This window comes from Emydura macquarii, unplaced genomic scaffold (assembly GCF_026122565.2).
Source record: "Emydura macquarii macquarii isolate MOO-44397 ecotype Brisbane River unplaced genomic scaffold, CSIRO-AGI_Emac_v2 contig_2699, whole genome shotgun sequence".
Classification (NCBI taxonomy): domain Eukaryota; kingdom Metazoa; phylum Chordata; order Testudines; family Chelidae; genus Emydura; species Emydura macquarii.
In genome coordinates, this window is record NW_027132836.1 from 2,142,182 (window position 1) to 2,163,840 (window position 21,659).

Here is a 21,659-nt window from a genome sequence, read left to right on the forward strand (position 1 = left end):
GGTCTCTGCACATGCAAAGCAAAACTCTATAATTAAACACTAGTAGAAAGGCTAGATGCATATCTGCTTTTTTTTTAGTAATTGTAAACTGTTGAAAGTAGGGAGTAATCCTAATTGCATTATAACTTTTGAACAGGAATTATTGACCTGAACAATATGGCTCCCACTATCTTAGTCCCTCATCCAGGAGGAACAAGTACCCCGCCTATGGAGAGAATCACTTATATCCCTGGCACCCAGCTCACGTTCCCTCCCAGGCCTTACAACCCTGCGTCTATGTCACCAGGTAAGAGCCTTGATAGTCCTGTATTATCCCTAAACCCCTGACATTCTGGGATAGTGACCCTCTCTGTCCAATAGTCATTAGATAAGTGTCTTGCTGATGTTCCGATAGCTAACTCCTTGTGCCATTCACTTTGGGTGATGGGAGAGGGGGATGTTAACTTTGTTTCAGTAGCAGCCAAAGGCACCCAAGTCAGGATCAGGACCTCATGCTGGTAGGTTTTGTATATACCTGCTGGAATCACTGAAGAAGAGCCAACAACTGGAAAAATAAAAAGGTTGATGGTTTTGTTAAATACAATGGTAATAACTCTCCTTGCCTCTCAGACATAAGGGGCCAAATTCTGTCCTCTGATACTTGAATCCACTAACTTCAGTTCGAGGATGGAATTTGACTCCTATTATCTGCCAGCTAGATGGCTCCTATCACCATGTATTAAAGCCATGCAGTGACTGGGAAGGTTGTTTTCCAGACCTTCCTCTGACAGTGAATTTTAGGGTTCAGCCATCATAATCCAATATGTAATTCTCAGTGGAATGAAAGTGGATTTGGGCATTCATAAATATTCTTTTCTGGCATCAACTTACAGCAAGTGTGTGTCAAATAATACACTTTGCTGAGCTTTTCAGTGTTTTGTCTTAAGCTTTTCATTGCTGTGTGAAGCATTTCATCTCCTGTGCATCTTACAGGACACCCTACGCATCTGGCTGCTTCTGCAGCTGCCAACGCAGAAAGGGAACGGGAGAAGGAGCGGGAAAGGGAACGTGAAAGGGAGCGGGAGAGAGAACGAGAGAGGGAGAGAATAGCTGCAGTTCCCACTGAACACTATCTTCGGCCTGGTGAGTGTACATTGCCACATTTGGATCAGTCTTGGTTATGCAAAATGTAACTAATCAATTGCCATAACCACCATGTTAGCACTTTTGTTTTGACTTCTAAAAACCAAAAACCAGTGCTGTGTCACCTCTTGTTAGCATGATCTATATGGGTGATTCCTAAGGTGTGGAGGTTTTGCTGTAGTTGACAGAGGTAGGTAGTATGTTCTTTTGATCTTTGTTCAATCGTAATGATGCAGAATCCGGAGGATGGAATCAGCCGAAGCAGTCTCTGTCACAATTGGCATTTCACTCAGTGCAATGTAGACTGGAAGATGCTGTTCTTTAGAAAGATACTGAGACCATATGTAATGCTGACGCGGGCATAGACACATGAAAAAGTGTGTGGAGCAGGCAATAGCATTATGATACTTGGTTGTGCATTGTTATATAGACACTTATTACACATTGTAACAGGCTGTATGTCTTCTTTCCCCCCCTTACCCCCTTCTCCACGTACTTAAGGCACAGAGCAGCCTGGTAGACCTGGCAGTCATGGATACGTTCGCTCACCTTCTCCTTCTGTTAGAACCCAAGAGAACATGCTGCAGCAAAGGCCCAGTATTTTCCAAGGGACCAATGGGACAAGCGTAATTACACCTCTGGATCCTGCTGCTCAGCTACGCATCATGTACGTTTCCTAAACTCCTTTACAAAGAAATCTGTTCTGGGATTGATCTCATTACTGAATATATTTACTGTGCATGAGAACTAGTAGAGACCAAATGTTACCGTCTACTGGCTCCTTGGGCAATGGAAAATGATAAAGTGCATGCAATTCTGTCCAGACTTACTGGATAGAAGTTAGCATCATAAAAGCAGTACTTTGTGGGAAGCCTGGAAGAGCCAGCTGCAATAATTGAATTGCTCTCATATGATTTAATACAAGTGATTTTTGATATTTGTGAACAGGCAGCTCACGCCTGGAGCCCCCTCTATAAATCAAGGGTTGCCGGCTTCCCGTTACAACACTGCTGCTGATGCCCTAGCTGCATTGGTTGATGCTGCAGCCTCTGCTCCTCAGATGGAAGTTGTCAAAGCAAAAGAAAACAAGCATGAAGGAACCAGAATAGAAGAGAACATGGGGCGCAGGTCAGCAGTAGTTAGTGAACAGCAGCAACAGATGGAGCAGAAAACACTGGAAGCAGAAAAGAGGTCTGTTCAGTGCCCGTACACGTCGGCAGCTTTTTCCAGTGGCAAGTCCCAGGGTCCATCTTCATCAGTAGTTTATTCAGAGGCTGGTAAAGACAAAGGGCCTCCTCCTAAATCCCGGTACGAGGAAGAATTAAGGACTCGTGGGAAGACCACCATTACTGCTGCTAACTTCATAGATGTGATCATCACTCGGCAGATTGCTTCGGACAAGGATGCACGGGATCGGGGCTCCCAGAGTTCAGATTCCTCAAGCAGTTGTACGTGTATTCACTCTTCTTTGCTAACCCCTCATGCTCTTTTTAATTTCACTTGTGACATTGGCCTTTAAGGAGATGGCACAGCTAAATGGATTTGGTTTATCCTGTTACTAATACAGTGCAGGCCCTGTACTGACTTCCCTTTTATATAATTAACAGTTACTTGATGTGAAATAAAACGATATGCACCTATACAATGCTGGTAGCTATGCATAGCACTTCACAGCCAAATACAGGATTTCCCTAAGAATCTTGTGATGCTCAGTACAAAACTCATGATCACCAGTATAATCAACATTCAGAGTATATGCCTGTGGAAGTCTTAGACGGAGAAGGGAATGGTTATCTTGAGTCCCAAACAACCAACCACACTACAGCTCATAAGATACTCCTTAAAAATAATAGCTTTCCATTTGTTATAGTAAATGCATTATGAAAATGAGGAGAAAATGCTTATTTAAATGCTCTAATAGATTTGCCTCCATCATAAAAATAAAGTAGATTCCCCATATTAGAATGTTGGCAACATTTATTGACTCCTAATACTAACTGCTGTTATAAAAGGTTTCATACTTACACAAATTTGCATTTTATTTAAAAACATCTCTGCCGTTTGAACTTGTAGTATCCTCCCACCGATATGAAGCACCTGGAGATGCCATTGAGGTGATTAGTCCTGCAAATTCACCTGTAACTCCCCAAGAAAAACTGCAATCCTATCAACAAGAGGCACCCAAACCAAGCCAGGCAGAAAGTAAGTGTTCCTTTGTAAAGACAAAAATTATGTCCAAGTATCTGAAATATATATTCCCTTTTGAACAGTTGCTATGAATTCATACACTTATGTATTTGAAGTACATGAGCAGTCTTTAAGTTGCAACTTAAAGCACCCTTGAATCTTCAGAAGCTTAGAGCACATGCTTACTGTGATCTTTGGAAAGTGGGAAATTTGATTAAAGGTATTGAAAATGCAATAATGATACTTGGCACCCATCAATCCTATCTTATTACGCCTATGAGGTAGGTTGGGTGCATTATTTGCATTTTGCATACAGAGAAAATGAGGGAAATAGGTTGACTTGATCAGACCCTACAACTAGTCTGTGACAGAGCCAGAATTAGAATTTGAGAATTCTTGCTTTCTAGACCCATGCTTAATTCATTAGATCAGTGGTTTTCAACCTGTGGTCCACAGACCTGTAAGTGTCTGCAGACTGTGTGTAAGATTTCCAAAGGAATCTCCATTTGAAATTTTTAGGAGTTTGCAAATGAAAAAAGCTAGTACTAGGCTGTGCTGGTTTTATTGTAATATGCTCTGATTTAGAATTAATAGAGAAAATGCTTCTGTTGGGTTATAAAAAGTACTTAAATGATCAGTGTATTGGTTGTCAGTGCAAACATATTTCAGTGAAAGATATTGATGTGTGAATTGTCATTCAATTCGCTGTCAAAGTACCATGAAATTAACTCAGTCCAAACTTCTGGGTGCAGTGCTATTGTAGGCTAGTACTTAACTTTCTGTTGTCTGTTTGAGTCAGAGTCTAAATACTAAGGAAAGAAAGCTGTGTTAGACAAGCGATGTGAAATCTCATGCAGAAATGTTTCATATATCTCCTTATAAATATTCAAAAAACTCTCAAAAGTTTAAAATTCAGTAATGTCTTATTAGAGTGACATGCTCCTTTTATTTGGAAACTAGATGATCCCAACAGGCAGTATGAAGGTCCAGTTCACCGCTATAGGACACAACAGGAATCTCCTTCTCCACAGCAGCCTCCACCGCCTTCCTCTCAGGCAGAAGGGATTGGACATGTGCCCAGGACCCATCGTCTGATCACGCTTGCTGACCATATCTGTGTAGGTTACTTTTGCAAATAACTTTGATGGGATTGATTTATATTTTCAAAACATAGAAATGCTTTTTTATGACAGCTGTAGTAAGTTACAGCATTGATAGTGAAACCTGACATTTTACACAATTGCGTGACTGTGTTCGGTGCATGTGATGCCAATTGCATTTGTTCCTAAAATGAGATAATGCAGGCCAAACTTTTGACCAGCCTTTTTTTTTTTTTTTTGCCCCCCAACCAGCAAATTATTACACAAGACTTCGCTAGAAATCAAGCGGCCTCACAGGCATCCCTACAGCCTCCAACTAGTACATTCCAGAACTCTGCTCCTGCTTCAGCTACTACCCCTACTCGGGCAAAGGCTTCAAATCGCTACAGCCCCGAGTCACAGTCACAGTCTGTTCATCATCAACGGCCAAGTGCCAGAGTGTCTCCTGAAAATCTTTCTGACAAATCCAGGGCAAGGTGAAGTGGTGGCTTTTTCAGTTTGACTTATAAATTCAACCAGTGCCTGTATAAGTAGCCAATAAAAGTTAACAGTGGATTAGGCTTAATTGATTTGAAGTAGGTTTATCCTTCAGCCTTTCTCAGATGTCTCAAGGCAACTTACATTTTTCACCTACTTTCTTCAACAAATAGAAGGAACCATGTGGCTTAACTTTCCAAAAGTGTAGTAAGCAAAATGATAAATACTGACTGGTGCTGCATTGTAGATTATAGCCATCTCCACATTTTTGCTAGATTTACCTGCGCTTGATCGCCAAGCTTTGAGGGAAGGAAGAGACGTAAACACATAGAGCTCATCATAGAAATTAATCATTATGGGGATAATCTAAAGACTTGTGTTTCTGTAACATCTTTCATCCCAAAGGATACCAAAGCTTTTAATAGACTTAAATGATATATAAGCAATATAGACTTAATCATTGATTACTGTAGTTTTGTTTTTAACTGTGCTTATTACACATGTGAAAAGTACCTTTCTCTTTTGTTTTATAAACTTAGACCTGGGAAGTCCCCAGAGAGAAGTCATGTCTCTTCAGAACCCTATGAGCCAATCTCACCGCCTCAGATCCCAGTTGTACATGAGAAACAAGACAATATTATATTGCTTTCCCAAAGAACTGAGCCTGTTGAACAGAGGTATGTTTAAAAACTGAACTGCATATATCTTATCCTGGATCTCTGTGAGGTGAGCAGCAGCTCTGATCTCTGAAGTGAGGCAGTATTGTCTAATGGCAAAAGTAGTGGGTAGGAGTCGACTCCTAAATTCTGTTCCTGATTCTGATTCTGTGCTTAGCCACTCTTGGTTTACCTTGTCTGCAGATGGGTGTGTACCTACCCACTTCCCAGATATGTTGAAATTCACTGTATGTAAAGCACCATGAGAGGCATGGGTGAAAGACTCCATATGTGCAAACTATCTTCCATAATACAGTCTTTAAGTTTCTCATTGCAACCAATGTGTTTTTAAAAAAAGAATCAAGTGGTTTAGGCCCCCAGAGTGAAAATTGTTGCAAAGTTGAATATCTTCTTAACTTTCGGAGGCAACATAGTTTAGTGCTAGGGCAAGAGTCAGGAGACCAAGACCAGGAGTCTTGGGTTCTGTTCCCGACTCTGGCACTGACCTTGGGTGATCATTTAACCACAGAGTGCTTCATATTCCCTTATTGTAGAATAGAAATATTAATACTTACCTCCATTGTCAATTGCTTTAAGATCTACAGATGAAATGCACTGAGGTTGGTGGTAGTGATTATGCTCTTGGCAAGTGGTTAGTCTGGCACTCACTTGGCAAAGTTTGAGTATCAGTAAGATAATGGAGACAATAGTTAAGTTGAGTAGAATAGGGGAATAGTTGAGTGTAGATCTATGGGGTGTATAGGTATTCTGTATTAAAGTTGCTGATGGGGGTTATAAAACATGTTGAATTTGGGCTCCATGGTGTAAATGCATGCCAGAGTTTAGAAGTGATGGAAAGGTTTTTAACCAATGCATGTTGATGTATAGTTCCTCTTTGACACATGTTGGCCTCAACAGGACTGACTCTCGCTCTCCGGGGAGTATAAGTTACCTGCCGTCATTTTTTACCAAACTTGAAAACACCTCGCCAATGGTGAAATCCAAGAAACAGGAGATATTTCGTAAGTTGAACTCCTCTGGTGGAGGTGACTCTGACATGGGTAAGTGGGATTCACTTTTTCATTGTGTTTTCCAATGTAGAGTGTTCTTGGATGGCAGTAATGCAAAGCCTAACCCAGTCTTGTTTCAAATAATATTAAATAATATAAAAAGTACATTAAAAAAATTACTACTGAATACTTTGAAGTTTTGCCATATGTTTTGCTTTTGTACGTAGGAGTTTATTTTACAATTACAAGGTTAGTATTTGGTTTGAGAGAGGGAAACAACTTCTATAAACTAAGGGCAAGCATTTTATTTTGGAGCCACAAAATGTTGGGTGAAAATCTGCACTCCTATCCCACGTATGATCTATTGGGTTTTCCATTTGATGTATAAGATACGTAAACATAAGCTTGCTTGCATGTTTTCTACTGGGGAGGTGTCATGCTACTGGAGGGGCTTCAAGGGCTCGTTGTTGTTGTTGAATATTGTAATTATGGGGGTCAGCACGGCAACCTCTAAACCACAAATAAATTGCATATAGTTTGGGAAGCAGATATCTACATGGTGACATTACTAGCATTATGTTGGACTTTCCTGAATAAACTTGTTGCAGCAAAATGGGGATTTCAGTTAGCAGTAACAAGAATTTAATTTGGCTTCTCACCTTTTAATGCTAGTGGTTAGAGCCCATCTCTTTGCTGAAAGTGGAATATGCTTGCAATGAGCAAGAAGATAATGTTTATTTCACAGAATTCTACCTCATTGTTTTGGAATATCTTCTAAATGTTGTTCTTTTTAGAACTGGGGAGAAGGGCTGTGGATTTGGGTGCCCTTGCCATACATAAGTGGGTTCAGTGACACTGGCATTATTTGTGTTATTAGACATATGCTAAGACCATGTTGTCTCATTCTATGAGAACATTGTAAGTACAGGGAATGTATAAATAAGTGTGGGAAACATTTCCATTGTCTTTTAATGGCCCTTGCTGCGTATGTGTGGTAGATCCTGCTGTGTTGCACTAAAAGGTTTCAGCTAAACTTTGCTCTAGAGGGACTTTTTAGCATGCAGATATACTATCCACCACCGTTATTAGCTGATTATCTGTTTGCTTCATGTCTGTATCAGGTCAATAATCTGCAATCTCAGATTATTAAAGACATTACATAATGTTTGTCATATAAATCCAGTAATTTGAATTAATGTTTGCAGCCACTTCAAAGTAGCTGTAAATTGTCTTAAGTAAATACATATATGGTACCAAAATCCATATAATATGTTCACCAAAATGTATGTTCAACTGGGAAATAAACACAGCAGCTTTTTTTTTTTAAAGCATTTTAAAGACCTCGGAGACCCGGAAAATCTTCAAAAGTCAGTCTGGTGTCTGAAGGAGTATTTTAAAGCCAAAGATAACAAATACAGCCTCAGACACAATTTAGGGACCAACATTAAAGCTGATCCTTTACACATAGCTTTGCTTTACTGAGCAACCTATGATGCACGTTCACAGCACTAAAAACCAGTTAAAGCAGAGAAAGTTGCAGATTAACAAGAAAAGGCTTTTCAAATACACATTAGAATATTTGTAGTACTCACCAATCATCTAAATGTTGTGTTTTAATTACAGCAACTGCTCAGCCAGGAACTGAAATATTTAATTTGCCAGCAGTCACTACCTCAGGTAAATCTTCCTGAAACGTATCTTGTAACACAATTTGCAGCCTGTAATACTTTATAATAGGTGCATTGGGAAACTGAAATAAGAAAACAAATACAGAATTACACCAATAAAGTCCTAAATGTGGAAATTCCTGTTTCGGTACGCTGGGAAAAGCAAAATCAATGTACAAGGGAATTTGAGTAAATGTCTAAAGTGTAATTTGAGGCAGAAATTTAATTTGTACTGGAGTTTGGCTTGTAATTTTCTTGTACTGATGTCATAATTACACTACCACCTTTTCTTTAGTGCCTCATTTAATGAGAATTGTGAACACTTGCAACAAAATTCACCATTAAAACAGTTCATAGCTAATTTTGTATTCTGAATGATCATAAACTTTAAGTAGAAAGAAGAAACTGAGCTATTGATAAAGTATTTGCTGCATTTACATGAAGTTCTCTGGATAACTTCACATCAGTTAAGAAATTGTCCTAAAGTACTTCTTATCATTAGTCACTATTAAATACTTCCATTCTCCTGTCCAATCACTGCATAGTTCATAACTTGCCATTGATAGAGGCAATAGGGGCTAGAGAATCCAACTTCAAATTGGAAGCTAATTTGTAATTCTACCTGTGCCACAAACTCCCTCTCTGACTTTGGACAAGTCACTTTTCCACTCTGCCTCCGTTTCCCCATCTTTAAAATGAGGACAATATTGATTTCCCTTGATGAGGGAGAGCGGTTGTGAAGATCAATATTTGCCCAGAGTTATATATTTAGTATTTAACTTGCAAAATATTGTCCCAACATAGAGTTTGTATGTTGTGAGAGAAGTCCTGCTTTCTGGATCTTCTCCTTTTATAACCAACGTATTTTAATAGTTGTCGGTTTTGATTAATATTCTGTCTGAACTGGCATCCTTAACTTCTTTTGCTCTTAGTTTTTAATACACATGTAAGTATCTTATCCTCATGCAAACAAGAGTCTGACATAATTGACATGGCTTTTTAATGTTTGGTGCTGGCATGTCTAAATTGTAGCCATTGTGAGTGCTTGGTGCATGTAGCTTTGCATAAACTGCTCATCTTTTTTTTTTTTTCCATCTTTCTTCCTCTGTCCTTTTAAAATCGTCTCCCTTGTCTCTTTGTTATAATTCTTTTGAGGTGTATTTTGTCCTCCCCTCCCACCCTTCCCCTCACAATTTCTTCTTCTCCCAGGTGCAGTCAGTTCTAGGGGTCATTCCTTTGCAGATCCTGCCAGTAATCTGGGTCTGGAAGACATTATTAGGAAGGCATTGATGGGCAACTTCGATGACAAAGGGGAGGATCATGGAGTTGTAATGTCACAGTCTATGGGGATAGCACCTGGTAGTTCCAACCCCGCAGTATCAGCTAATAGCGAGGCCCGTAGAGAGGAAGCTAATCCATCGCCCAATTCAGGTGAGCAATCATCTTACAACTCCTCAGAATTGCAAGGCCTTGAGATGGGTAGTAATTGTGGGGTGTAATTGAAATGAAAAGTGAGAATCCATGCTCCCTGGCAGTGCTATAGAGGTAACGTGTTCACCCCTTGGGTCAGGACGAGTGCTTTGTTCCTCAGCAATGTCCCCTTCAGTCCAAGAAGCAGTGCTGGTACCTCCAGAGTGTCTTGTTCCTTTTCTGAAAACATGGAGGCTATGATAGGCACGGATGGAATGAGAGCAGTGCACCTGCATAGTATTGTGGTATAGAAAGATTCATACCTGGAACAGCACCTCTGAAGAGTGTACCAAAACCTTTGCAAAATGGCTGACTAATGCATGGTAACTGTAGCTAGCAAAAGATGAAAGTAACCTGTCTCTTCAAAGGGAATTCTCCACTGAAGAATTAACCCTTTGGTGATAGGACTGGGGATTTCCCAGCAATGGTGCATGAGCAGCAAACAGAAACTTCAGACTGCTACCACCAGAGGGTTAAAGATAACTCTCCAAGTGAAGAAATCCAGATTTGATTTGCAGTAACGAATCTCTTTACACAAGTCTCCTATATGGCATTTTGGTTTTCTAAGTATATTATTGAGTCTAAATTGTAATGTGTAACTTCTTTTAAAAAAGAAAGTAATCTTTTTACTGTGGCTTCCTTTTTCAGGAGGGGGACTTGGCAAACAGAAGTTAATTGGCAAGTCAAACAGTAGGAAGTCTAAATCTCCTATTCCTGGGCAGGGATACTTAGGAACTGAGAGACCTTCCTCTGTCTCATCTGTACATTCAGAAGGAGATTACCACAGGCAGACTCCAGTGTGGGCCTGGGAAGACAGGCCTTCTTCAACAGGTGAGAAATGTTGCCAGAAATACTTCTTAAAAATAAAGGAACTAGAATTGGAATCCTATGGTAAGGTGTTAGATGTGGACAGACCCATTTTAAGGGAATGGGCCAAATCATCACAGCATCCAGATCCATTAAATGAGGTGATCTTTTTGAATCAGGTATGTGCAGAGTAACAAACCACCTCTTTACAAAAGAAGGGAGTGTTCTACCAGGCATTTTAACACCAAAGTAGGTCATTCGTGCCACAACTGGTTTAATTAGTCCTCTCAAAAATTGTAATATTCTTTACCAGCAGCTGAGGTGCCTGAGCTGAGTGAAAGTATTTCTTAACTCGGAAAACAGAAAAAATTACTTCCTATCTGATCCTTGCAGCCAACTCTTCATTGCACAGTCAGAAGCACCTGTGGAAAACAGCTTTTGGAAAATTTTTGATCCACAGAGCTTGAAGGATCACTGTAATCCCTAAACTGAAACCCCCATGTATTATAAAACCAATATTATGAGGTTTGTATGCCAAAGAAATGTGGTGAATGACTTGCTTTGTTTTCTGCAATGTTCTGAATTAAAGCTTCACATGTAAACTAAGATGACAGCAATCAAGGGTTGGCCTCCCTGTAAACAAGGTGCATGTGATCTTGGCTGTTATAAACAAGTGGGAATTTTAGGGAGTAAATTTAACTTTCCCTTTCTCAGGGGTTTGGTGTTAAAATGATTAGGTTCTGGAATCTTGGTGGAAAACGCCACTGTTGACCTGTGATCAGTCAGATGTCTGTTCATGTAGTGAAAACAAAGTTGTCTTGAAGATCTGGTTGGAGTGATGCCCGTCTTACTTGAGTTAAACTTTTTTGACTTAGGATCAACTCAGTTTCCTTACAACCCCTTAACGATGCGGATGCTCAGCAGTACACCGCCAACGTCCATTGCATGTGCCCCGCCATCCATGAGCCAAGCCGCTGCCCACCAACAGAACAGGATATGGGAGCGAGAGCCTGCACCACTGCTGTCATCACAATATGAAACCCTTTCTGACAGCGATGACTGAACTATGCAGAGGGGTTTTTTATTTGTGGGTTTAAAAAAACCCTATTTTTGACTTGTGCCCAAAAAGACTTTCCAAGAGAGCAAGGGCCACACATGGAGAAATGATGGGGAACTATTTGGAGAGTAAATTGAAAAGATGCCTTCTGCACAGACCACGTGTAGGAGGATTGTCATTGAGAAGGGTTGACATACTAAATATGTAAAGACTTTTTAAAAAGTGGACTATTCCTGTTCTACATCTGTTTGTAAAGAAAACCATAATGTCTTTAAATCATTCTTCTGTAAATAGAGAGTACTTTTTGCAGTGTTTTTTCTCTTGCTATAGTCTCTGGTGTACTTATGTTCAAATCATTGCATAAACCTTGGGGTCATTTTGTAATTTTTTTAAAGCATTTTCTCAAGTGTAGAGTACTCTTCATACCTTGCTCTCCCAACCGACATAGCATCATTGCCCATTCATGCAATGCCACCTCTTCCTGGGGGTGTGCTTTAATCTAATTTTTCCCTAGACACAGTGGTGTTCAAGCTCTTGTGAAAATGTTGATTTTTTTTAAGACTGACCCCTAAACAAATTCTGTACATTAACATAGTCTGATCTGCTGGGGTAAGATGATCTATTTCTTTGATTTTTAAATTTCTGCCACATTGTACATTTTCAGTGCAGTCAGCTTTATTTAGCAACACTGCAGAAATATTATTGCATGGGTATGTTATGGTTCAGTTTAAAAAAAAGAAAACAAAAAAACCAACCAAGCAGCTTCTGGAGGCGTACCTCACTGTTATGCACACTGGTAATTTAACTGTGCCCCAAAAGACTATTTTAACGTTTTCTGTTTCTGCATTGTATGCAGCTGAAAAAGGCTACTATTTTAAACAAATTTTACTACCAGATAGATATATAAAAATCACAGCAGATTGCTTATCTGAACAAAGGCTCTGGGTGGGTTAAGTTCATCAAGAAAAATATATCACTGTTCTAGTATAAAAATATATATACTTCTGAGCTTTGTAATGAAGGAACATGAGTCAACTTTCTGGGCTCTAGCAAGAGCCTATTTGAAATAGATACTATGATTATTGCTCACTTATTGTAATTTTGAAATGTCTTTTAACATGTATTTTAAAACCCAATCCAGTAAGAAAAAGGACTTGCATGGAAACCTAATTTTTTTTTATCTTGAACCACCCCTCAACTTTACTTGATTGAGAAATATTCTCTTTGAAAAAATTGCTTATGTACTAGAAGAGGGTCTTTTTAATCATTATTCTATCAGAGCCTGCTGGCATGGAGGCCTCTACCGTAGTGATAGACTTGTAGTATATGTATACATGCATCTGATTAGTGCTGCCACTGTGGGTCAGTTGGAATCTGTTTGCCACGTGTTACTTTTATATGGTTGCAGTGGCCCCAGGACAGTGAGTTTAAGTGCTCTGGGCTAGAGACAAATATTGATATGGAGAGAACACTACTGCATGGGTGGATGGCAGTGTCTTAAAGATTAAATGAAACATTTAAATAGCATGCGTCTCAGCAGCGATTAAAAACAAGATTATGCAGCATTTGTCTCAGGAGGGAGGGTGTCCCACTTAACACTACCTTTCAGCCTATTGAAAAAGGTTTCAATTTAGATGAATATTTGCAATTCCTTATGCCTGGAAGGTATAAAAATTCATTTCAACTAGGAATCCATGCAGGTGCTATGTTTTATAGCAGGACTGTGGTGCCCTTTACCTGTAGTTAACAAATGGGAAGAGGTACAGAACCTCTTGTGCTGTAAATCTTTTTTAAAAGTATGCTGGCCTTTACTGAAGAGCACCAAGTTGTCCCAACTGTAGGGCTGGTAGAGTCCTTGCTCGTTGTGTGCAATCCTAGCTTGGAAACTTGCTGAGCTGGAAGTGTTGTGGAATTGCTTTACTGTACCCTGCACAGGTACAATCAGTTGGAAGCGTTAATCTTTAGTATGCCTGAGTGTGAAAACCCTGCAGTACGTCAGGTGTAAAGTGAACAACTCGGTTTAGAGGGCCTAGCCCCCTGCTTTTAACTCTCCTTTATTTTCTGAATTCATAGCTGTGTCCTGCAAGATAAGTTGGTCACCCCTTCTAGTGAATTTAAAGTTGGTAAAATGAAAGAGTTCTAGTCCCACGTTCTTCTTTCTTCCTGTCCTCAGTGTAACAGAACCTCTGTATGTTTGAAATAGAGGCTTGTATGTGCAAAGCCTGTGCTTAACTACTGTATGAACAGCCCTTCTTCAGCATAATTGACAAATGAGGGAAATGTGTATTCACTGTGCTGCTGCCAGCTATCCTAACTGAGGGAGGACAGTCAAACAGCCTCTGTTGAGGAATAACCCTCAGAGGCAGAGAAGCATTTGCACAGCCCCTCGAGTTTGTTATGGGGAAGCTTTTTCTCAAGTTTGTTCCTTCGGTTTTAATTTTTTTATACTACCACCCAGAGCCTAAAGTGAGTTAAAATTCCAGTAGCCTTTGAATAGGGAATTACATCGGCCTGTTTCAAACAGGAAGGTGTCTGCAAATCATTGTTTACAAAGAGTTTACTACACATTAACTGTGGATTTCTGATCAGTGCTTTCACAATGTTTTCATCTTGGTATGGTCAGTGATTCTGATATGAAAACATTTAAGACTTGAAAAACCCATGCGTCATGCTACAATTCAATTTTTTTCACACAATGTCTTCAGTAGACAATGACTTCTGCATTCAGACCAATCAATAAAGGGGATCAGTTCTCCATTTCCTTCGCTGTCTCCCTTGTGTTTTGCAGCATCAAGCCCTGTGGGTGAAAAGGGCAGGCACACCCCTCTAGCGCACTAGTTGAAGCCCCCTCCTAGGGTACTGCAAGGCCAGTAGCCTCTCCTAATACCACTAGACTAAGAGCTCTTTGCAGAGGAGTCCAGGTAATATCTTATTTCTGAACAAACGAGCAAAAAACACTCCCTCACCCAGTGTGAATTCGTGGATACTTTCTAGCTGTGCTCTAGAGGAGATAGACATTTTGGGAAGGTGCCATCACAAAGGTACATAGGGCCTCTGGATCAGTAGAGTGAGTGCCTCACCCTGGGGAAGGGCTCATTTCCATTTCCCACAGGGGAACAAACAGCTGGTTATGGCAATCCAAAACATGATTTGTGGTGCCTAGAGGCCTACAGTGAATGGATCCTAGTCACCTAGGTCCTGTGCACCCAGCGGGAGAGTTCCTGGCTCACAGGCCTTACAATCAGCATCGCAGGACTAGTCCAGTCCCCTGGCTGTAGACAAAAGAAAGGGACAAGCCCACTGAATAACGTGATGGTGGCAGAAGGGGTGTTTGTGTTCCACAACTTGCGGGTTTTGTTTTTTAAACCCTTTCAGGGGGGCTGGAGGAGGAGAGAGGAGAGAATGAGTTAAGCCTGCAGAAAACAGTCCTGACATCTCTTCATCGGGTCCTGCAACAGGGTCCGTTTGTCTAGACCTCCCTGCAGTTCTTCCTAATGCTCACATGGCCAGGAGAAGGGCAGACACCATACAGGTTCCAGCACCCCCAAAACAGTTCTATCCATTCTCCCTTAAAAGCAAAATGAAACTGCTTTTTACCATCTTCTGCCCTCCTTCCTTTCATGTAAATGGCTCGGCAGTGCTGTGCTGGGCACTACCACTGCTCCAGCAGGGTGAAGGGAAGTGAGAAAGCACTTGTGATCATTCTGCTGTTTTAGCTGAGGCATTCAGCAGGAGCTCCCTCACTGGCCTGCTGTAATTTTGAAAGGGCACTACACTTCTGAGCACTGGCCAATACTCAGAGGTGAATCCCACTTCCCACAGGCCCTCAGATAAAGCACAGCACAATTAAACTGGGTAACTCAAGCACAGGTCAATTTCCAGACATGCACAGTGGTGAGGGACTAGCAAGTCTTCAGCAATTACATCAAAGCTTTATTTTGAGGGTCCAAGCCAGGCCAGAGCAGTACCTCACTTCCACCCCCCCTTGTGCTTATTCAGGACTGAATCCGCAATTAGCCGTTTTAGTTCCCACTGGAAATAGCACCACACGTCCCAGCCTTCCTGTGCTTTGTGCAATCCACCACCTTGCCTGCAGCAGTTCAGTCAGTCCAAGATGCTCCAAGCCTCCATCCCATTTTCAGTTGGAGTGCTTCCTCCTCCTGGCTAGCTCGGCGAGTTCCTCCCGGATGTGCTGAATCGAGGCCGTGTCTCCTTTCAGCTCTGCCTGTTTCAGGGCTTCTTTGTACATCTGTTTTGCTTGCAGAAAATCTTCTGCATTCAGTGGAGGAAGACCAGGTGAGCATCAGATTAAGTTACACCCAACCCCACACCTTATCCTGTGCTGAGGGATTACAAACAAAGAACTGCTGGGAACCGTCCGTCACAAACCAGGGAGGACCTGGCTTTAGTTTGTGGTCAGAAGAGAATTTTCTGTCTAGAAAATAGTGGCAGGTCTGTCCCATTCCCTTCTCCCTCTGTATGAGCAGCTGTCACAGGAACCAGCAGCACCTCACCTCGCTGCCCCAGGCAGGATCTGAGGACAAAGGAGGTGGGGAGAATCCGCTCCACTCCTGCCAGCCCAGAACCCAAAGATACAGCAGCGTTGCCTCCTGTACCACAGCGGTAAGACCTACCAGCTTTTCCTGCTTCGCTAGTCATATCCACTCCCCTTGTGTGCAGGGCAGGGGCCGTGTCTGGGCTCCAGAATGTCAGGGTAGAGCCCAGTCTTGCTCTATGGGGGCTGACAGTCTCTTCACACAGAACCAACTGTGAGCGGCATCAAGCGATAGCTACAGCCAGCCTACCCCAACCGCTGCCCCTGCTCAGGGAAGGGCTGCTGGTGCTGCCACAGAACTGAACACTATTCCCAGGCAATTAGTGGGCATGTGCTGTAGTGGCGGGGGGGAGGGAGGGAGGGAAGTGAAGCAACTAGTTGCTGGCAAGGACTGGGGGGTAAGAATTCAACCCCTCAAGTTAAAGTCACCTGCCTCCAGGACACTAACCCCACCCCCAGCCCTGCAGTCACTGAGCCCAGACATCTTCACCGGGACAGGTTAAGCTTTGATGGCAGCATAAAACCTTGCCCAAGGGCTGCTGTACTGAGGGGGAAGGAAAGCAGTGCTACAGCAGGGCCGGGTCCCTGGCCCCCTTCGTGGCCAGCACAGGCCTCCTCACCCCCTTAATGCAGCCAGGACAGGTCTAAGCAAAGCAGTCCCCTTTCCTGGGTGTCAATGCTCACCTTTGTGCATCAGAATTCCTGCCAGGTTATTCAGCACCAGGTGCTCCTCGGGGTGCTCTGTCTGCTTTGCCAATTCACAGGCCCTCTTCCCATGTGTATATGCATCGTCATAGAGCCCCTGGGCATCCAGCACAGTTGCCAAGTCATTCATCAGCACCACAGTCTGCACCAGGACAGGAGAGGAAGTCAGAGCTGGGGCTTTTAGAACTCAGCCGCTAGCAGTGAAAATACAGGGCCCTGGCTTGACCTGCAACTATGGAAGACTGAATATCCGACTTAGCCTGCCCCGGCTAAGTGAAGGGGTCAGTGCAGCAGGTTTCCCCCGGCAGCAGAGGGTAGCAGCGCTGGCAGAGCAGGACAGATTAGCTCACTCCTCGCCTGCCTGGGCACTAGTGCATGTTTACCCTTGACCCCATGCAGTGGCGTGAGCACACACCCACTGTTCCAGCAAATGCCCTTCTGAGCCCACAATGCTCCTCTGGAGTCCAGCCATCAGTCCCCCCTCACCTGGGGATGAGTCTCTCCCTGGACCTCCCTGGAGATCTGAAGCGCCCTCTCGTACATTCGTTGGGCCACAAGCAGCTGTTTGTTGGCCAGGAGATAGCGACCGTACGAGTCCAGGCTCATCCCAAGCAGGAGATTCGTGTTGGCTCTTTCCTCTGCTGAGGGCAGGAAAAGAGACTGGTCCAAGCGCTGCCCATTTCTCTCAGGGAGTGGGCATGCGGCGGGGTCAGGAACGGACACTAGACATCCCCTCCCAGAGGGGATTTTTACCAACACATTTCCTAGCATCGTCACAGGATCAGTCAGAGCAACACCCTCGCACTCCTGAGAAAGGAGCTCTATGCAAGAGCCCCGTCCACCTAACTTAACAGGAAATGCAGAGTGGGGGGGGACGACGATGACGACGGGACGACAGCAGATATGGCTGTGATGAATGGAGGGACCGCGGGGCCGTACGACAGATTGAGGGCTCCGCTGGCCAGGAGAGGGAGCCCGTGTGAAGAGTTAGAAGAAGAGGAGATGCAGGGAGCCTGAAGGAGAAGGTTGGAGAGCGAGGGCGGCTGGTGTACAGGTAACAGGGTGGTGGAAGAAACAAGGACAGATGTAAGTAGGGGCAGAGGCTGGGAAGGGAAGGACATGGCTTGAATGCAGCTCAGGGGAGGAGAAGCCAGTGAGGGAATTGGAGAAAGGGCAGTCAGAGGCAGGAGAGACACCAGTGGCACATGGACGGTCCCTGTGGAGGTGGAGAGCTGCACCAAGAACAGCAAGAGCCCTGGGGCTTCCTACCTGGGAGGACATCCTCAGGCAAGTCCTTGTATTGGGCCAGCTTCTCCTCCAGGGTCAGGATGCAGAACTCATAGCCAGCGAGAGCCAGCTTGTGTCTGCACAGAAAAGGGGGAGGGTCAGGGCTCAAGGAAGCCAAACCACCTCATCCCGCACCACCAGGGCAGCGGTGGCTCACCACCACCCCCTGCTGGGCATTCCTGGGAGACAGCCACATTAAGGAGACCCTGTGGGCACCTTGTTTCCTGCTGGGGCCCACTTCTCCCCTCCCATACTGTGGGCCTGGTTCTTGGTCATCTCAGCAAACAGGCCCAGGATTCTGAGCACTCTGGAGAGGAAGCCTCCCCCTCATGTCCACAGGGACAGTGCCTCCAGGATGTGGGCTGGGGACGGGGGGGAGGAGGGGTGGGAGCATGACCTGCTGCTGCCCTGGTACTACAGACGAGCACTAGCTTCCAGCACTGTCACACCCACCACCAACCACGTGTGTAATCGTACAAACACAGACCGTGCCCCAAGGCATTCGGCTGTTCTCTGGATTCTCTCTACAGCCAATGGGACCTTTCCCTGCAGCTGTTTCCATCTGACATGACAGAGGAACTAGCTGGAGAGCACAATGCAGAGCAGCGGGGCCATGGCACCTGTAGCCCACTGGTGTCCCAGCAGCAGGGCATGGATGTTATTCACATGCAGGAAGCTCGTGAAAGTCACTCGCTTTGAGGTCTCCATTTTGATACCCTGTAGGTTGGGGAAACCCTCCCCTAGAGCTAGTAGAACCATCCCTCCCCTAAGCACAGGACCTCCTCCTCCTCCCCAGATCAACCCCGCAGCAGCCTGCCTCAAAATCACCACCAGCATATTGGAGCTAACAATCATCTGCACTCCAGTCTCCTATCGGTACTCACTGGTTCTGAGCAGCATAGATACTGGCTAGCTTGAGGGACATTTCAATGATGGCATTGTCATCCTGTCAGGAGGGAGAGAAGCCAAAGGCCCATTAGAGGGGGCAGCCTTTCCTCTCCTCTCTCTGAGGCTTACAGCAGAATCACTGCTTCTTCAGAAACCATCACACTTAGGCCAAGATAATGCCCTGCACACGGTGTACATGAACTGCTACCTCCAGGAGATGCTGCTTGAATGGCAGGGAAACGCACTGCCACTCCAGTACCTGCACCTCCCCCTAGGAGGAGCTGTAGGGAACGGTGCAAAGCCACTGGCAGTGGAGGAGCTCAAGGAATGCTACAGCAGCTGTGGGATCTCACACCCACAGGGACCCTTACCTGCTTCATGTCCCCAGCCAGCAAGAAGCTCATTGCTGCTTTGAAGAGCTTCTCTGCCTGAAACAAGAAAGATAAGTATATTTCAAGAGCCAGTGCCCAGGTTTAGCTGGTGGTAGGTGGGTGGGGAATCGGTTCCTGAAACTGGGTTTCTTGCCTTAGCAGAATCACTTAGTGTAACCCTGCGGTGGGCCATAATACTTAACATTGCAGGCAGCCCTCTGAAGATCTCAGACACAGTACTGGGCTCTTCACAGACTCAAGTGATCAGACTTTACTCACGCTGTCCAGCTGACCCCTCAGGAACGCCAGGTTTGCCATCTAGGAGAGAGGCAGGAGATGCCAAAGCTTCAACATGCTAAGCCATTGCTGACCGTGCGCTAGCTTTGCACAAAAAGGTTTCCCCTCTTTTTGCTGCAACTCCACCCCAGCAAACAAGTGTGTTACCATCTGCTGAAGTTACTGCGCAATGGAGGGCAGAGAAAGGAACAGGAACGCAAGACTGGAAGGGACTTCTTGGGTCCTCATGTCCAGGCCCCGGTTATCCCAGCCAGGCAGGTCACACAGTCCCATTCATAAATGTATCAAGCACAGTGGCTGCTAGAACAGGTCTGAGCCATGCTTGGGACAGACACACCTAGACAACATCCAGGAAGGCTGTGAGGACCCCCCGTCTCGCATGCAGCTCTCCTGGAAGTATTACCAGGTCATAGGTGTAGATGATGGCCTTCTTGTTGTCCGACTGATGGGAGAGTCTAAGGGCTTGGTGCAGAATCCGCTCCGCTTCCTCATGCTCGCCCTTCATGATGCTCAGCTGGAAGTGGCGAGAAGGGAAAGCCTACGGTGATTAGAGACCCCAGCACAGGAGGTTGCTGAGTCCAATGTCCCCGCAGGCCAAGCAAGGGCGTAACTGTGCAGTTGAGCACATCTGGGCGAATGCTGCTCACAGGAGCCGAGACAGAACAGCAGGAACTTCCATAGGGTGCCCTGATCAATGACTCGGGAAGAGAAGTTCATCGCTGCCCCCCTTATGGATACCTCAGTGCTAGGTGGTACTTGGGCTCCCTCATCCCATCCATGCATCCAAGTGTCTGGACTGATGCACGGCTGAGAGTGTTGAGTTCATCTCACAAAAGACCTGCTATTAGGATCTTGCAATGGAATCGCCCACACCAAGCCAGCATGCTCATTTCACTAACGTTAGCCTATTTAATAAAGCTACGTGTGTAACAAGTTAGGGGTCCTGGCCTGTGAGCAGCACTCTCGGGGCTGTGCAAATACAACAAATAGCAACCTAGCGCCTTGTCAGCTTACCTTGGCTTTCTTCAGAAGGAATATAATGGTGTCTTCGGTCCCTGCGCTCTCCTCTTCCTTTTTCTCCTCCCCTTCCTCAGTGTTTTTTGAGAACAAGGAGAAAGCTGGAAGGAGAAACATTTGACTGGATGAACTTGGATCCTTGCTGTGATGACAGCTAAGGAGTTTTTCCCAGTCCTTGCCCAGAACTGCTGGACGGGGATTCTCTCCCCGTGGGAGCATGGGCTTGGGGCTCCCTTCAAAGGGCAGGTTCAGCTCAGTTGCTTGGGAATGGCAGCAAGCAGAAGCTGAGCCATGCTCCAAAAACAGCAAGTGCACCCCTCCCCCAGTGCCACTTCCCACCCCGCCCTTACTTGTAACGGCCCCCCCTTCCACTGCACCCGCATGCACAGATGCCTCTCGTGCCCGGTCCCCATCACCTTCCCTCCCCCCCCCAGCCTGCCCCCTCCACACCCCCCTGCCCTGCCCCCAGCCCACGTTCCAGGCCAACTCCCCTCCTGCTCTGTCCCCCACCGACAACCAGGCACCCCCGGCCCCAACAGCCTCCTCACTTACCTGCCCCACCTGCCTGCCCCCACGTCTGCCAGGCCCCCAGCCCCCCACCTGCCTGCCCCCCAGCAAACCCCTCACATACCCGCCCCCCAGCCCTCTCCGTTACCCCCAACAACCCCCCCCCGCTATAACGCCCCGCCCCCCCAGCAAAGCCCGGGCCCGCCCCGCACGTTGCTCTCACCTGCCAGGGCGGCCAGGACACCCCCCGGGCTGGGCCCGCCCCGACCCCGCCCGGGCCTCGCTCCCCAGCCGGCCCCCCGCCTGCCCTGGGCCGTGTGTCGCCCGGCCGGCAGGCGCGCCTCAGAGCCCCGCCGCCCCGCGGCCGCCAGCAGCCGCAGCCCCCTGCGCAGCGCCGCCAGCATCCCGGGCTGAGCTGAGCGGGGGGGGAGGGGAGGGTGGTTAATGGCCCTTTAAGAAACCCGCAGCCACGGGCGGGG

At 45.3% G+C, this 21,659-nt stretch overlaps 2 protein-coding genes across 9 annotated transcripts in view; one reads left to right on the forward strand and one right to left on the reverse strand.

Annotated features, from left to right (window-relative positions):
- NCOR1 (nuclear receptor corepressor 1) overlaps positions 1 to 14,239 on the forward strand; it is a 100,205-nt gene extending 85,966 nt beyond the window's left edge. For all 7 annotated transcript variants that reach the window (XM_067565852.1, XM_067565855.1, XM_067565853.1 and 4 more), the window contains 13 exons: positions 137 to 286; positions 973 to 1,122; positions 1,624 to 1,789; positions 2,071 to 2,570; positions 3,196 to 3,324; positions 4,270 to 4,427; positions 4,662 to 4,885; positions 5,426 to 5,563; positions 6,461 to 6,603; positions 8,176 to 8,229; positions 9,429 to 9,650; positions 10,338 to 10,520; positions 11,372 to 14,239. In XM_067565852.1, coding sequence (XP_067421953.1) covers positions 137 to 286; positions 973 to 1,122; positions 1,624 to 1,789; positions 2,071 to 2,570; positions 3,196 to 3,324; positions 4,270 to 4,427; positions 4,662 to 4,885; positions 5,426 to 5,563; positions 6,461 to 6,603; positions 8,176 to 8,229; positions 9,429 to 9,650; positions 10,338 to 10,520; positions 11,372 to 11,559 — 2,405 coding nt within the window. In that variant the 3' untranslated portion in view covers positions 11,560 to 14,239. The remainder of the gene's footprint in view (positions 1 to 136; positions 287 to 972; positions 1,123 to 1,623; positions 1,790 to 2,070; positions 2,571 to 3,195; positions 3,325 to 4,269; positions 4,428 to 4,661; positions 4,886 to 5,425; positions 5,564 to 6,460; positions 6,604 to 8,175; positions 8,230 to 9,428; positions 9,651 to 10,337; positions 10,521 to 11,371) is intronic.
- A 256-nt stretch (positions 14,240 to 14,495) lies between these two features.
- Positions 14,496 to 21,653, reverse strand: TTC19 (tetratricopeptide repeat domain 19). 2 transcript variants are annotated; one of them, XM_067565859.1, is made up of 10 exons: positions 21,404 to 21,653; positions 20,671 to 20,774; positions 20,060 to 20,170; positions 19,639 to 19,677; positions 19,360 to 19,416; positions 18,985 to 19,046; positions 18,083 to 18,177; positions 17,300 to 17,454; positions 16,793 to 16,955; positions 14,496 to 15,825 (listed from the first exon to the last, which is right to left on the reverse strand). In XM_067565859.1, the coding sequence occupies exons 1-10, from the start codon at positions 21,582 to 21,584 to the stop codon at positions 15,692 to 15,694; spliced, it is 1,101 nt and encodes a 366-aa protein (XP_067421960.1). In that variant the 5' UTR covers positions 21,585 to 21,653; the 3' UTR covers positions 14,496 to 15,691. The 2 variants fall into 2 exon arrangements, with proteins under 2 accessions (XP_067421960.1, XP_067421961.1); XM_067565860.1 differs by having other exon boundaries at positions 17,300 to 17,451; positions 21,404 to 21,639.
- Positions 21,654 to 21,659: the final 6 nt, after the last annotated feature.

Bases quoted from the DNA above. Each gene is read 5' to 3' on its own strand.
- TTC19 (XM_067565859.1), bottom strand. From the start codon at position 21,584: ATGCTGGCGGCGCTGCGCAGGGGGCTGCGGCTGCTGGCGGCCGCGGGG. The intron at 19,047-19,359 runs GTAAGGGTCCCT...CCCTCCTGACAG, and splicing joins TGGCTGGGGACATGAAGCAG to GATGACAATGCCATCATTGA. The intron at 18,178-18,984 runs GTGAGTACCGAT...TTTTCTGTGCAG, and splicing joins ATCTATGCTGCTCAGAACCA to ACACAAGCTGGCTCTCGCTG.